This window comes from Lutra lutra, chromosome X, assembly GCF_902655055.1.
Source record: "Lutra lutra chromosome X, mLutLut1.2, whole genome shotgun sequence".
NCBI lineage: Eukaryota > Metazoa > Chordata > Mammalia > Carnivora > Mustelidae > Lutra > Lutra lutra.
Genome location: NC_062296.1, coordinates 57701305 through 57714215, shown reverse-complemented (window position 1 = coordinate 57714215; position 12911 = coordinate 57701305). Strand labels below are relative to the sequence as shown.

Genomic DNA, 12911 nt, shown 5'->3' with positions numbered 1-12911 from the left:
CACTTTTGTTACATCTCAAAGATTTTGGACTCTATTGTGTTTTCATTGTCATTTGTTTCCATGTATTCTTTTATTTGTTCTTTAATTTCCTGGTTTGCCCATTATTGTTTAGTGGCATGTTCTTTACCCTCTATGTATTTGTGGTCTTCCCAATTTTTTTCTTGTGTTTGATTTCTGGTTTCATGGTGTTGTGGTCAGAAAAGGTGCATGGTATAATTTCAATCTTTTGTATTTGTTGAGGCCTGTTTTGTGACCTAATTTGTGATCTATTCTGGAGAATGTTCCATTTGCACTTGAAAAGAAAGTGTATTCTGATGTTTTAGGATGGAATATTCTGAATGTATCTGTTAAGACCATTTGGTCCAGTGTGTCATTCAAAGCCATTGTTTCTGTATTTGTTTTCTGTTTAGATGATCTGTCTATTGGTGTAAGTGGGTTATTGTTCTTGTTCTTGTTCTTGTTAGTAACAATTAATTCCTTTATATTTGTTATTAATTGTTTTATATATTTGGGTGCTCCCAAGTTGAGTGCATACATATTCCCAATTGTTGATACTTTTGTTGGATTTTTCCTTTTATTATTATATAATGCCCTTCTTTGTCTATTTTTACAGTCTTTGCTTTGATGTCCAGTTTTTCTTTTTTTAAAGATTGTATTTATTTATTTGACAGATAAAGACACAGTGAGAGAGGGAACACAAGCAGGGGGAGAAGGAGAGGGAGAAACAGGCTCCCTGCTGAGCAAGAAGCCTGATGTGGGGCTCGATCCCCACATGGGGCGGTTTAGTGGTCACAAACTCCTTTAGTTTTTGTCTGTCTGGAAAACTCTTTATCTCTCTTTATATTCCGAATGATAGCCTTGCTGGATAGAGTATTCTTAGCTGCAGATTTTTCTCATTCAGCACTTCTACTTCCTTCTGGCTTGACAAGTTTCTGTTGAGAAATCTCTAGGTAGCCTTATGGGTCTTCCCTTATAAGTTAAGGACTTCTTTTGTTTCAGGGAATGTCTCCAATGTGTGCTGCATGTCCTTTGCTGTTGTGTTTGGCTTCTGTATCTTTCTGCAAGTCTCTCCTTGCCTGCTCTGTGCAGTGTTTGGTCCCTGGCCTGAGTGTGGCTAGTTTATCTAGGTGTGTTCTGGTCTGGTTGTGAAATGAGACTTGACACCAACTCCACCAGAACTGAGGCCCTGTAGAACTCTCTGGTCAGGAGATATGGTGTGAGTGGGGGTTTGTGCTGGTCTTTTGGGGGTGGAGCCTGCTGTGCTGGGACAGAGGCTAGCTTGACTAAGAAAAGAACTCCTGCCAGATCACAGGGGCCTGGGGGCTTGGTGTAAGCAAGATAGATAGCCAGTGTCTGTACTGAGATCCTTCCCTCCGGTGGCTCTGTGTTTATGCTGAGGGGTGGGAGAAGGAAATGACACCATCCAGCTCCTTTGTTCCCAGAGAGGCATCTCTGTGAATGCTGCCTCTGGGGACAAGCTCTGAGAAGAGTGAATAATGTCCCTACTGTGTGTCCCAGGCATTTTCCAGATTGCTGTTTCCATGTTGTCTGCCCCCAGGTTGTTTGCCTGTCTTCTTTCCAGGAGCAGGGCAGTGCCCTCCAGGCTCTATCCCAGCAAAGCCCTCTGACCTTTAAAACTCCATGGTTTAAAACCCTGCTGGTTACAAGAACCCATCAAATCCAGCCCCTCTCATTTTCCAAGCCAGTGGCTTTGGAGAAACATTCTCCTTGTGTGTTTCCCTGTGTGCTCCTTTCTCTCTAGCCCTTTTCTGCAACCATGGCTTCCTCCCCACTGCAGCACCTGCAATCCATTTCTTCCCTAAGCTATGTCTTTGCACTTCCTACATTTTTGGATGTCTTCTTCTTCTCTCCCTTTAATTATGGAGTTTGTTCTTTCAGTCTTCAGGTTGATTTCTGGGGTATTTAGAATGATTTGATAGTTATCTAGTTGTGTTTATGGGATGAAACAAGCCTAGGGTCCTCCTACTCCACTGCCATCTTGAAAAATCTCCTCAATAATTGCATTTTTAATGTATCAGTCTCTTAAATCATGTAGAAAATAAGTGTAGTTGTGTACCATTGTTACAAATAATACTACCTTTTATAATAGCCCATGTATTAACCTTTACTGAGATCTTTATTTGTTTATATCATTTCAAGTCAGTGTCTATTGTCCTTTCGTTTCAACCTGAAGGACTCCCTTTAGCATTTCTTTCAGGGCACTTCTAGTGGTAATGAACTCTGACAGCTTTTGTTCAGCTGGGATTGTCATAATTTCTTTCTCACATTTGAAGAACAATTTTGTTGGATATAGAATTCTTGGTTAACAGGTCTTTTTTCATAGCATTTTGAATACATCAGTGCACTGTCTTCTGGCCTCAAAAAGTTTCTGAGGAGAAATCTGCTTTTAACTTTTTTGAGAATCCCTTGTATGCCTTATATGTGATGAGTCACTTCTCTCTTGCTACTTTCAAAATTCTTTGTCTCTTGAGAGTTCATTTACAATGTGTCCTGATGTAGCTCTCTTCAAGTAAATCTTACCTAGAGTTCATTGAGCTTCTTGGACATTTATATTCATATCTTTCATCAAATTATGAAGTTTTGTGCCATTATTTAAGTATTCTCTCTTCTCCAGAGCCTGAAATAGTTACACCGGGTGATGTACTGTATGATGACTCACACAACATAATAAAACAATTAAAAATAAAAAAATATATATATAAAATTCAGTGGTTACACCAGGAAGATTATACCAGCATAATGTTGTCTAGATGGGAGACAAATTTCTGGTGTTTCCTTCTCTTCCATTTTCTCAGAATCTTCTTCTTGCCAACTGATTTTTTAATGAAGTGCAAAGACTTTTTGACTGAGAAGGGGTTGTCTTTCAATAAATAATTCTGGAGGAATCAAATAGCTATGTAAAAAACTCCAAAAAAACCCCCCAAAACAAGATGAACTTCAGCTTACATCTCATACCTTATACAAAAATTAGATCAAACAAACCATACACCTATAGGCTGAATATATAATTATAAAACTTCTGAAAGAAAATATCAGAGAAAATCCTTACAATCTTGGGTTAGGCAAAGAGTTTTGGATATGATACCCAACGCATGATCTATAAAAGAAAATTTGATATATTAGATGTGATAAAAACCAAAATTATAAGTACAGAAGCATTCTGCAGAGGAAGAGTCAAATTTAGAGTATCTACTCTTGGGCTGGTTCATGCTTTTGCTCCATCCTATCTGGATGGCCATTCTGGTGTTTGTATCTAAGGAGGTACTCTTTTGCTCACAAGGCACTTAGCATCTACTGTATCTGGGATGTCAGAAGAGACCAAAGCATAAGTCAAGAATCACTAGAAACTGTGGTGGATCACTTGGCTAGGAGTCAGGGCATTCACATTCAACTTTGCCTTAACTGTCTAGTGGAGGAGAGAACCCTGCCATGCACACAATGACACAAAGTAGAATGACGGAATTTCTGTGGAAAAACTGAAGAAGGAGGAACAAGGGGTTTGAAGAAGACATCTTGGAGGGCAAGCAACTGAGCTTAGCCTTGAAAGACAAGCAGAATGCTGGCAGGCAAAAACAGATAAACATGGAACAGATGTGAGAGGTACAGGCAAACATTCCCTTATCTTTTATAATTCCAAGACTAAAGTAAAAGGAACACCCCTCACCATTCTAAGTATGCCCACAAGTACATTCAAAAGAGAAGCAGGCCAGCCAGTTGGAAAAGAAGTAGAGGGAACTTCATAGATGGTGGTGCCAAAGCTGAGTCTTGAAAGGTGAGTAGGAATTAGCAAAAAAGAAGGGCAGGCCTGAAGAAAGGCCTGATATGTGGAAGCCAATGCTGGATTGGCAAGAGAGTGAATGTCCAGGATGCCATGAGTGTTTGACACCTGGAGGGCCTGGGAAGAGGACTTGTCTGCCACAGGAAAGTGGGGACCTTTGAGAATTTTGAGGGGTGCATCGGAGAGTGGAGAACTGATTCCAATTCTGGGGATCCAAGGAAGATTCCCAAGGAGGATGGTGACATATTTTTTCATCTGTGGTCTCTTGGGAAGACAATCCTGAAGGCAAAGTGGATCAACCAGTCACATTTCAGAGGTAGAAGTTCATTATGATGTAAAATATGAGAAGCCTGAACTAGTGCTATAGATTTGGGAATGAAAGAAAACAGCAGTAAAGAGACACAAGACACTGGAGAAGTAGTCATGAAGTCAGAGGTGAAGGAGAGGAAAAGCTGCCCAAGACTCACTGAATGGGCCACAGTGGTGAAAAATAACTCAGAGAGAAGTTAAAACATTAGCTTGGACCCCACAAGTAGTGCTTATAAACTTTCAAGACCATAGCGAGATAATACTTTCTTTAGAGTTCACACAGGACTCCTGAGTTTAACCTGGATTTCTTATCTCCTGCCCCACCCCCTAAACTGGTTTTGATAAAAGCTGTGAAGATTTAGCTGGGGACACTGTCATTAGATACCAGGCTTGAATCAGGGAAAACCAGCTTCTTAACAGAAAGATCTTAAACATTTTTTGAATACTGCTTTTCTTGTCAATGATTTGTTAAATGTAACTCTAATGTAAATTCTGGCATACTTTTGCTTTTATCTTCAAGGAATAATATGGAGCCAGATAAATTACAGTAAATTGCCATTTTGCAACAACACTTGAGGGGAAGGGGCCCTGATACATTCTTTTGATCATTGATGGCTCCTGGATATCCCTGTGTGTCAGGCAGTATACAGGGCACCAGGCAACCAGCATTGACCAAGACCAACTTTGTTCCTACCTTCATTTCTAGTGAGGAAGACAGACACAAAACAGGCGTGAAGGGTTCAGGCAATGCCCCCATTTCCTCCTCAATTTCAAGATTAAAATAAAAGGAACAGCCTTGCTATTAGAATTATGTCCAAAAGTTCATTCAGAAGAGAGGCTGATCATCCAGGTGAAAAGGAAGCAGAATCTTCCCAGTGATGCCAAAGCTAAGTCTTGAAGAGTGAGTGGGAATTAAAAGATCAGCAGGGTTATACTCTACAGTGGGAATATTATTTGATTTTACCTTTTGTTCTAATATATTTTTCTGCATATTTATTTTATACCATTTAATTGTGTATAAGATTGAAATTTTTTACATATTCACTGTGAATTATGTCATTAATGACCTTTTCAATCCTAATTAATAACTTTTTGTCTTAGTCTCTTTAGTCTGATATTAAAATAGCTGACCTTGCTTTATTTTCATTAACATGCACCTGGAAAATTTTCTTCCATCCCTTTATCTCAAATGTTTCTGTATCCTAATGATTTGCTAAGTTTGGCATAAACAGCATATAACTAAATTTGTTATTTTTCATCCAAAATGGCAATCTCTGACCTTAACTGGAGAATTTATCTGATTAATAATTTTCTATTACTGATTATGAAATAAAATATGAACTTCAAATGTGAATTTATTCCTAACTTCATACATTTTGCTTTCTTTATTTCCTGGATTTTCTATAAATCTTTTTCTACTCTCTTGACTATTTATTTATGTGTTTTTGTTTGTTTTCCTCATTGCTTACCACATGATTAAAATAATAGAAGATAATAAAATAGTAATAATGTGAAATTATTGAAATAATTGGAAATGATAAGGAGATCCATTTCCCTGCCATATACAATAAGGCAATGATCAATCACTCCAATATAGGAAACTGGGTGCTGACGTCAGAAGACATAAGTGTATCCCTGTAGGCCTGTGGTGACGTTCTGCAGAATGACACACATACAGAGGTGGTTTCTCTGAAACCATGCTCTTCCATCTTTGGGCAGTATAGCAGTTCTGCCGCGGTCTTGAGCAAGCGCACGAGAGGGGCGGGGGCGGGGTTAAGGTCGATACCGGAGCCGGAAGTAGCTCTACGGGACATTTCCTCTGCACCTGCCACGAGGTCCCTCACAGTTTAGCGCCTCCTTGGCACTGAGGTAGTTTGAAGAACTTTGACGAGGTACTGTAGGTTCAGTGACTGGAGGAATGAGTGGGGTCATCGGAACAATTTGGGGGGTTACTAAAGGGGGTCTTTGGAGTCGGGATAGTGACTTGCGCTAATCTGAATTGAATACTTAGATCACTAATTTCTGTCTTTCTTTTCTCATATTTGCATCTTAAAATTCCACAGCTGGGTATGTATTGTTTTTGGTTGTGAGTTTTTCTATTTTTAGTTATTTTTCTTTTTAGCAAGAGTTACTTAGAAGTGCGTTTTCAGTTTTTAAAAGTTAAGCCTTTTATTAATATCTAAATGCAACTTATCTGTGCCTTATGTGATACTTATTTATTGGAATGTGTTTAGATTTCCTTTAAGGCTAATTCCAGGGTCAGTTTTTTTTTTAAATTAATATTGCATCTCTAGCTCAAAAATAGTGTGAGTTCTCTAACTGGTAATTGTCTTAATCAAAAGTGTATATTCTTTCAGTGTGTGTACTTGCTCTTTTAATCACTGGGAGTGATTTGTTTGTGTGTGAGTATATACATACACAAACATTTTTAAAAATTTTGTATATCTATATATTTTGCTTGGTGTAACTGGGTACAGGCAGGAGTACTTTTCAGAATAACTCTCATCAAATTATTCTAGATGAATCAGGGCAGACAGGGCATGACCTAGCATGTGCATGTGGGGAGTGGGGGGTAGGGCTTGGCATGGCTTAGCACATGGGAGCTAAAGCAGAACTGGATATGTACCGGAAGTGGAGAGAAGCGTACAAGGCTGAGAGAGTCTGGGAAGAGGACAGGGCCTTGCACGGGGCAGGGCTAGGTATGCCTTGGTGCAGTATATGGGACCCACCACACTGGGAGTGTAAGGTGAAGCAGAACGTGTCCAAGGCAGAAGTCTGGCAGCCACTTCCTAGAGAGACTAGGTGGACAAGGGGGGGGCAGACGGGTGGGCAGAGCATTCTGAGGGGGTGGGGTCATGCATGTTTGGGTGGCAGAGTTGGTTTGTTTGGGTCCGTGGTGCAAGGTGAGCCACGTAGCAAGTGTGTCCCGAAGGGTGGGGCAGGCTGAGCTGACCAAGTGTAAGGGAGTGTAGGCTAGCTTTTTTGAGCAGATAGGCAGGGTCTTATGCATTCAGGTGGCCCAAGTGTGTTGAGATGGACCACCCAAGTGTGTCTGGATAAAGTGGGCAAGCAGGGCCAAGTGGTGCCAGTCAGTCCCAGGCAGGTGCAGTGGGACCTGGCCATGTTAGTCAGAAGGTGGGACTAAGAGTGTTAGAACAGGTTAAGTCTGTTCCCACTCATTTAGCGCCAAACCAGAGCCCTCCTCCCACCATCACATGTGCCCTGCTTGTAACCCCTGGTGTCTGGTAAGTCCAGGACACAGGGAGGATGGGGGAGTGGAGCTGGTGCAAGGGTTTTCCCTTCAGCTCTTGCCCGTCATACCCTCAGAGAACTTGCCATGGTCACACTGGCCACTGCCCATTCAGTCATAGCTGTCTACTGTGGACTGCCGAAGTCCAGGCCATCCCAGATGCTGGCAGTGCCATTGGCAGTGAAGGGAGCCTCTCAGCTAATAGACACACCCCAGATGTTGTCTGAAAAGGACCTGCCTCAGGACTGAAAACTATGCCGGGGCTTTTGCATAGGGGAATTTTGACAAAACCTGATGACAGTATGTCAGGGACCCTGGGTGGAAAGAAGTGGACAGCAAAGGCAGAGAGGGTGAGCAATGAGGAGAACAAAGGCAGGGAGTGTCCCCAACATCATTTAAAAAACAGTTTGGGAAGACCTGCCGGCATTTTCCTGGCTTACAGCCCTGGATGAGTGACACTGAGGAGTTCCCATTCCTGGAGTGTGCGCTGCAGAAACCAGCAGTGAATGTGAAGAAAATGGAGAATTTGAAGATAAAGGTGGAGTGGAAGGTGACAGAAATGGTGGAATGGGGGGTGCAGGAAGACAGGGGTCAGGAATAGAATACAGGGCAGGGGTACAAGGTTAGGAAGCTGACATCAACTCTCCTCTCCCTGCCTTGACTGCTCTTGTCCCACAGAAAGAGAAGCAGAAGCAGAAGCAGAAGCAGAAGCAAAAGCTCACGGAAAAGTGGAAACACACAGAGAAGACAGATGCCAAGGAGCTAGGCTTGCTGCGACAGTGCCTGGGACCTGGCTGTGTGTACCCCACCCGGCCAGGCTCCAAGTACTGCTCGGACGACTGTGGCATGAAACTAGCAGCTGAGTGAGTGAAGTTAAGCAGCAGCATGTAAATAGGGCATAATCTATGCCATCCGAAAGTCTATTGATTCCTCTACCCATGTGTCCTCCCATCACTGAGCCACTCACCCACCCATCCATCCACCTTACAGCCAGCCACCCACCAAACACCCCTATACACATTCTATCCAGCAACCCATTCATCCATCCTTGTGGTCATTCACCCGTCTATCCATCCCCCATTCAATCCCCCATTCCCCAGCATTCATTTGTCTACTGTTCATTATTCTATACGCTCACCATTCAGGCACCCATCTATCTGTCTCTTCTTGTGATGGCCCATTCCATTTCTTGCTGTCTCCCTTTCCAGCCGCATCTATAGGATTCTGCCCCAGCGCATCCAGCAGTGGCAGAAGAGTCCCTGCATTGCTGAGGAGCAAGGCAAAAAAATGCTGGAGCGCATCCACCGTGAGCAGCAGGACATTCACACCCGCCTGAAGGACATAGAGTGCCATTTCCATGAACTTGAGGCCATAATTCTGCGTGGCAAGCAGCAGGCTGTGTGCAGCGATGAGGAGGTGAATGGGAATGAGTAGAATGCAGCAGAAAGGTATTTGAAATCTTGCCCTACCCCTCCCCACTGTACTGCTTCACTGGCCCTTCCACTGTCCTGTGCAGACCGACAAAAGTAGCAGGAACAGCGTAAACCTGCAGATCTTCTGTGTCTCCTGCGGGGAGTCAGTCAGCATGCATGTTGCCCTGCGCCACATGGAACGCTGTTTTGCCAAGGTTGGGGGATTGGCTGGGGGCAGATGGGGCAAAGGTGTTTTTGGCTGGGTGGAATCCGTGGGAAGGAGGGTAGGTTTGGTGCCTGGGTGTCTGTTGTAGAAAGGAAGGCAACACACACCCATGGTTCTACCCGTTTGTGCTTCTCTTCATCCTTAGTAGGAGGGCCAAGATTGGAGCAGCAGCCAATGGTGAGGGGTGACATCGCCTGGGCAGGCAGGCGCATAGAAGCCACAGGGACAAATGTGTTATTTGGGGCTTTGTCATGGGAGGGCATGCTGTGTGCATGCACAGTTCCTTCCATTTGTACCCTTTTCTTCCCAGTATGAGTGCAAGACGTCCTTCGGGTCCATGTATCCCACTTGCATTGAAGGGTGAGTGTGGGTGTTAGTCAAGGTGAAAGGCATGATGTGGACAGGGTCAGGAGCAGAGTGGGCTCAGAGGCAGAGGTGGGTGGATTAGGGGCAGGATATGGGGGGTTTAGGGCCAAAGCATGGACAGGGGTTCAGAGTGGGACCCCCTTTTCTGACCCTTAGCACTTCACTTTCAACCTCCCTCAGGGCCACAAGGCTCTTCTGTGATGTTTACAACCCAAAGAGTAAGAGGTACTGTAAAAGGCTCCAGGTGCTGTGCCCTGAGCACTCAAGAGATAACAAGGTGACTCTTTCTTCCTTACCTCACCATCCTTCTTCACCCGTCCCCTGCTGCCAGCCCGACCACCATGTTCTTCTCTTCCTCTCTGCTTGACAGCCTCCTTTTTCTTTCTTCCCTCTGCCTGACTGCCTTCATAACTTCTGACAGACCCTCATGTGTCCCCTTCTCCCTTCCTGACCACCCCACATTCCCCCTCCTTACTGGCTGACTACCTTCCATTCCTGCTTCCTCTCTGCCTGACTTAACCCCCTCCATTTCCCTCTCCCTCCCTGCCTGACCATCTCCCTTTCCTCTGCTCCTCGCTGCATAAGCATTCCCCCTTCCTCTCTTCCACTTGCTTGCCCATCATACATTCCTTTCCCACCCCTTGCCCGACTGCCCCACATTACTCCCTCCCTCCCCGCATGACTTCCCTCTCTTCCTTACTTTCAGACTTGCCTCCATTCTTGTTCTGCCCGCCTCACAGTCATCTTCTCCCTGCTTGTTATCTCCTAAATCCTTTCTTCCTCCCTGTTTCCCTAGCCTCCATTCTTCCCACCTTCCCTGTCTCATGCCTCATTTCTTCCATGCTTTACCAACCCTCTTTCACCTCCTGCTGTCAGACTTCCCCTCCGTCCTTCCTTTCCTGTCTGATCTCTTCCTGTTCTTCTGTCTTTCCTGCCCGATCACCTCCATGCCTCCATTTCTGCTTGTTTAACTTCTTCCTTCATCCTCCATGCAAGGTCATTCCCCTTTTACCTCCTCTTCTCTACCTGATTCCAGAACTTCTCCACCCGACCACCCCGCCACTGTCAGGTCACTCCTCATTTTTCTTCTTCCTGCCAGACTGCCCTCCCTCCTCCGTTCCTCTCACAGTGCCTGCCAGAGCACTCCGGATTTCTACACTCCTCCATACCACGTCATCCTTCATTCTTCCTCGCAGATATCTGATGATGAGGTGTGCGGTTGCCCGCTAGTGCACAATGTCTTTGAGGTCACTGGTAATTTCTGTTGCCTCCCCAAACGCTTGTGCAACCTCCACTACTGCTGGGAGAAGCTGCGGCGCGCCGAGGTGGACCTAGAGCGCATTCGTGCGGTAGGCTGCAGTGCTGACCGGGGCTGAAGGGTGGGATCGTATACTGGAGTCCCCCTCACATGCTCACCTCCCACAGTTGCACAAGCTGGAAGAGCTAGTTGAACAGGAGCACAAGGTGCGCACAGCTATGACGAACCGGGCAGGGCTGCTGGCTCTGATGCTTCACCAGACAATCCAGCATGACCCACTCACCACTGACCTGCGCTCCAAAGTAGACAGCTGAGCCCTGCTTGACTGAGATCCTGTACCCAACATCCTCTGCAAAGGGAGACATTCAATGAATTCTTCCCATCCTTGTTCCTATCACCCCTTTTTTTTCTTAGGTCATCTTCGAGCTTCCCTGTGCTTCTCGCTTCACCATTCGGTCTCCTGCATCTGTTTACTCCTCCATGGGAAGGGGGCCTCAGAATTCCCTTGTTTCCATCCATTCCTCCAACCGCCTGTCTCTTTCTTACCTGAACCTTGGCAGACTCAGGAGATCTGCCCTGCCCGCATCCCCCACCTTCCAGAGTTTCATTAACAAACTTTGTAAGAACAAGGACTATTAATATCCCCCCACACCCGTCTGGCCACAGACCCAATTTCAAACCTCTGATGGTGGTGGGTAATAGTGTAACTGTACTGGGGGGGTGGCTCCTGGGCATATGCAGAAGAGGCTATGAAGTGATGGCCACTTGGGACTTGGTGAGCCGCCTTCTGTCAGGGGAGCCATGACCTTACAGAGGAGAGGCCAGCGATCCTTGTTCCCTGCAGTCCCTCTTCCCAGGCCGTCTGATATGTCGTTGGCACCTGATTAGTGCACAGTCAATTCATCGACTCCTGTCCCATTTTTTCCATTCCCTGGGCCAGAGGTGTTAGAAAACTAGGATGGGAGATGGACAAGTTTGGGATAGTCCTCTCTGATAATTCCACTGTGGGACACTGAGTCACATCCCTGCCCCTGCTCATCTTGTTCCACCCCTTGCCATCCCATGAAGTCCCAGTTCTTTCTGTCAGCCTTGGTCCCTGCCAGTCCAGTCCCGTTCTGTCCATCTCCCACCCCCACCCACGCCCATCTTCTCCTCCCCCCGCCCCCTACCACACTGCTCTGGGTCTGTCCTTTCCAGCCCGCTCTGTGCGTTGAAGCCTCATGGGGTCATGAACATTTCACACCTATAGGGTTGCCAGAAGCACCTCTGCCATACCTGCTTTTTGGCAGTCCCAGCCAGCCCTCCTGTGTCAGTGGAAGTGTGTCTGGTAATGCTGCTTGTGACGACTGGTATGTTTGAAACAAGAGACTTGAACACTTCTATTTTTTCTCTACTCCCTGGTCCCTTGAAGATTTTTCCATGAATTTTCGTAATTACTTTTTTCCCAGGGACTCACACATTTTACCTAAATGGTTAGGTATGCTGATCTAGGCTTACGTCTCCTATTCCACCATACTTAGGTGATACTGCCTCCTACCTGATACGATGTCTTTTTTTTTTTAAGATTTTATTTATTTATTTGACAGAGATCACAAGTAGGCAGAGAGGCAGGCAGAGAGAGAGGAGGAAGCAGGCTCCCTGCTGAGCAGAGAGCCCGATGTGGGGCTCGATCCCAGGACCCTGGGATCATGACCTGAGCCGAAGGCAGAGGTTTTAACCCACTGAGCCACCCAGGCGCCCTGATGTCTTTTTTTTTTATTAATAATATTGTACTTCTTTTAATTTGATCAGATTTTCCAGGACTAATCCATATAATTAATCCTTTGAAGGGACTAGCTTTTTAATTTACTTATATTGCTTAACTTTATATTTATCTTGTTTATTTCAACTTTCATTTTAATTAATTGCTACTTCTTGATTTCGTGTTTGGTGTTTCATTTTCACATATTGACTGAATTTTTCTGTTCTTTTTCTGATCTCTTGAGCCAAATTCTTAACTCAGTTTTTTTTCCAGTCTTTATGTGTGTGTGTGTGTGTGTATGGATTTGAGGCTATACACTTTCCTCTAAATGTGGTTTCCTCTAAACTCTGGTATGAAAGGTGCGATTTCGGAATTGATTTCTCACTTTCATCCTAGTCATAGAGGAGAGTTTCTTAGTTTCTAACTGGTTTGATTATTTTCTTCTTCCTTTTTTTGTAATTAGGATTTTACTATGATCAGAATCTGAAATGGTAACCATTACTCACTACATTACAAAAAATATAGAATACACGCAGCTAATGAATTGTTG

General features: G+C 44.7%; 1 protein-coding gene across 1 annotated transcript; it reads left to right on the top strand.

The window, feature by feature from the left end:
* The first annotated feature begins 7660 nt into the window (after positions 1-7660).
* Positions 7661-12125, top strand: LOC125091501 (CXXC-type zinc finger protein 1-like). Its single transcript, XM_047715127.1, has 9 exons — positions 7661-7708; positions 7801-7920; positions 8037-8221; positions 8567-8788; positions 8889-8985; positions 9307-9356; positions 9543-9639; positions 10559-10711; positions 10788-12125. The coding sequence occupies exons 1-9, from the start codon at positions 7661-7663 to the stop codon at positions 10932-10934; spliced, it is 1119 nt and encodes a 372-aa protein (XP_047571083.1). The 3' UTR covers positions 10935-12125.
* Positions 12126-12911: the final 786 nt, after the last annotated feature.

Coding starts and splice junctions, on each gene's coding strand:
- LOC125091501 (XM_047715127.1), top strand. CDS start 7,661: ATGTCAGGGACCCTGGGTGGAAAGAAGTGGACAGCAAAGGCAGAGAGG. Junction 8,986..9,306: donor TGGAACGCTGTTTTGCCAAG/GTTGGGGGATTG, acceptor TTTTCTTCCCAG/TATGAGTGCAAGACGTCCTT. Junction 9,640..10,558: donor AGCACTCAAGAGATAACAAG/GTGACTCTTTCT, acceptor TCTTCCTCGCAG/ATATCTGATGATGAGGTGTG.